The sequence below is a fragment of the Leiobunum rupestre genome, chromosome 5 (genome assembly GCF_980474605.1).
Source record: "Leiobunum rupestre chromosome 5, qqLeiRupe1.1.hap1, whole genome shotgun sequence".
In the NCBI taxonomy this organism is placed as follows: domain Eukaryota; kingdom Metazoa; phylum Arthropoda; class Arachnida; order Opiliones; family Sclerosomatidae; genus Leiobunum; species Leiobunum rupestre.
The window spans coordinates 69,514,765-69,517,481 of record NC_143388.1 but is presented as its reverse complement, the minus strand read 5'-3'; the positions used below and the strand labels follow the sequence as shown (position 1 = coordinate 69,517,481).

Genomic DNA, 2,717 nt, shown 5'->3' with positions numbered 1-2,717 from the left:
ACACGCTTCATCCGGGCGGAATTCCACCCAAAATCCCCGATGTTGCTTCCGGATAATGACTTCGAAAGTTCGAAAATTGAAGACTGGTAATTCGGGGCGGCCGGGAATGTGTCCCAGCGCAGCCTTATATCTTAAGATTTTTTTGTCTAAGACGGTATTGTTAGTTGCCATTCTGAAATGAATATGATTTTGATTTTCGGGAGATGGGCTTATATATCCCAGCCAGAATTGAAATTTCTTCTGGAAGTCGTCTCCACCACAAGTAATAAATAGAGCTTATAGTTTACAACCTTTCGTAATAACAAGAATGTATTTACGCCATAAGATATAAATTACGCTTTATTTATGTCACAAAGAATAAATAACGTATTTATACTATAAGGTATACATAAGAACGTATTTATACAGTGGGGTATAAATAAAGATTGTATTTATCTATATTTAGTATAAATATATTCTTGGTAATAAGACTAATTCTGATTTCCATCGGTAGACCTATTAGACGGTTGTAAGTAAAAATGTTTCTATTTAACCATTCCACTTCCCAATGTTTGATTCAAGTAAATGTATATGAGAGAGGTAAAAAGAAAAAAAATCAGATATGGTTAAGACCAAAATATTTTATTTATATTTTTTCCATAAATTTATCTGATGCGCTTTAAATAATGCACAATTGAAATTTTGAAAATGGTATTTGCAGACCCTTGGACCCAAATCTGCAAAATTTTTAAATTTTGGGCATCCAATGTCCTCAACGTTAATGATCTTCTTAACGAAACGATTCGAGAGGAACGATGTTTTCTCCAGACCTTTCGTGAAGAAGGTTGACGCTTTAGATGTGATGTAGTTGATGATTCCATCCAATTCGTTTATTTCGTATTCACCCTCGTCCCACTGCATCCCGCAAATATTCGTCGAGATCCACGAACAAAGTCTTTTGTCTTTCACGTTTAGCTCGTGATACGGAAAAGGCGGCTTAAAGGCGTACACCCCACTCTCTCCAGTTTCAACCACCAAGAATGCCAATTCTTTGAGAACATATTCGTTGTTGGCTCTCAGAAAGTTGACTTCGAGAATGCAAGAGTTATTCTCCGACCTAGAATTGACAATACAAATTAAAAATGATTTGCGAATAATTAATACGTGATAAAACTCACATTTTGGGTTACTCCTCGTATGACTGGTGAGCGCCGCTTCTAAAACGTGAAAGACAAGATTCCAAATTCGGGATGTAATTTTAAGGAAACTGAGTCCCTTTATATAGTACTCATCCGTGCGCTTTTTACTTGGTTTCATATACTTTACAAAAAGAGTAATTTCAATCCTTGGCGTATCAACATCTACGTTACTCTCCGTTCATTTCAATTGACGTTTCGCATCTGTAAGAATTCTATTTGTAGACTAAACACGCTGGAAAACAATCGGCTTCTTTCCACCTGGTTAACCTTAGACGTTGCTCTCCGTTCAAATCCCCGCAAATATACAATCGTCGTAATATCGCTACCCTCACCGTAGATTCATGCCCCGTACCGACTAAACACGTGTATAAACAAACCGCTTCTTTCTGGTGCGGATGAAAAGCTTGACCCCGTTTTATCGCAGACCTCTATTCCGCTTCCTTATTACGCCCCGTCAATAAATCTCCGGCTGGTTCCGATGGTCCCTTCGCGTTTTCGACGGACGCTCTCGTATTCTCGATGCTGACCCGTACTTTGTTCATGAATTATACCCCATGCCATACCCTATTGGGTATTTCGTTAATCCCCGCGTAAACTCCCACCCCGTACCGAGGAAACGCGCGTATAAACAAGCCGCTCCTTTCTGGCGCGGTTGAAATCCGAGACCTCACTCTCTTCCGGGTCTCTCTCCCCTACCTCGTCACGAAACTCAGCTTCCTCCTCGAACGATATTACACCCCGTCAACAAGACTCTGACCGGCTTCGATTCTCACTTCACGTTTTCATCGGTCTCTTTCGTATTCTCGATGCCGGCAAATGTGGCCACATCGAGCCGACGCGGTTTCGAGGGAGATACCGGCACCCCGCGCTAACCCTATGGAAAATATTGGCACCCCGTTATAACCCTATGGGAATATTGCACCCCGTGGCTCTAAACTCTCACTTTTACACTAGTTGGGGCTCCACTAAATTGGGCAAATTACCAACGTCTTAGCACCCGATTAAAAAATAATTGACAATGGCGACGAGGGTTTTCTAAGTCTAATCGACCGACGTATTGTTTGATTCTGTATTGCAAACGGTTCGAGAGTAATCGAACAAACGGCGGTGGACTACACTGTACGTGAACCTAATACACTACAATACCTATATACATAGGGTTGTGTGTAATAACCATTTATAATTCTGATCTGTCAAACTAGTGTCGTAAACAAATTTCTTCTATGATAACGTTAATTTTGTAAAAATAAAATAAATAATTATTGAAATATTATATAATACTATGAAACAGATTTAAATCTTACAGCTATAACTATGTTGTATCACCGGTTTGGGTGATCTTAAGTTAATATCATTTGAAAATGTTTGTGTCAAAAGTAAACTTAGATCTGATATTAAGAAGTTGTTCAAGAAAAATTAGGTTTTAATGAAAACGTCGCCATATTAGTTCCTAAATTGGTTCTTTTTTCGTTTTAATTATCAAGTAGTTTTAGCATTTTTAGTAGTAAAAATAGGTCTAGATAATGCAGACTTCGGGCT

The 2,717-nt window shown here is 38.9% G+C and overlaps 1 protein-coding gene across 1 annotated transcript; it reads right to left on the bottom strand.

Annotated features, from left to right (window-relative positions):
• Positions 1–621: 621 nt before the first annotated feature.
• LOC149945695 (uncharacterized) lies at positions 622–1,369 on the bottom strand. The gene is made up of 2 exons (XM_090176682.1): positions 1,158–1,369; positions 622–1,096 (listed from the first exon to the last, which is right to left on the bottom strand). Coding segments are annotated over exons 1-2 (477 nt in total). The 5' UTR covers positions 1,160–1,369.
• Between the last annotated feature and the right edge of the window lie 1,348 nt (positions 1,370–2,717).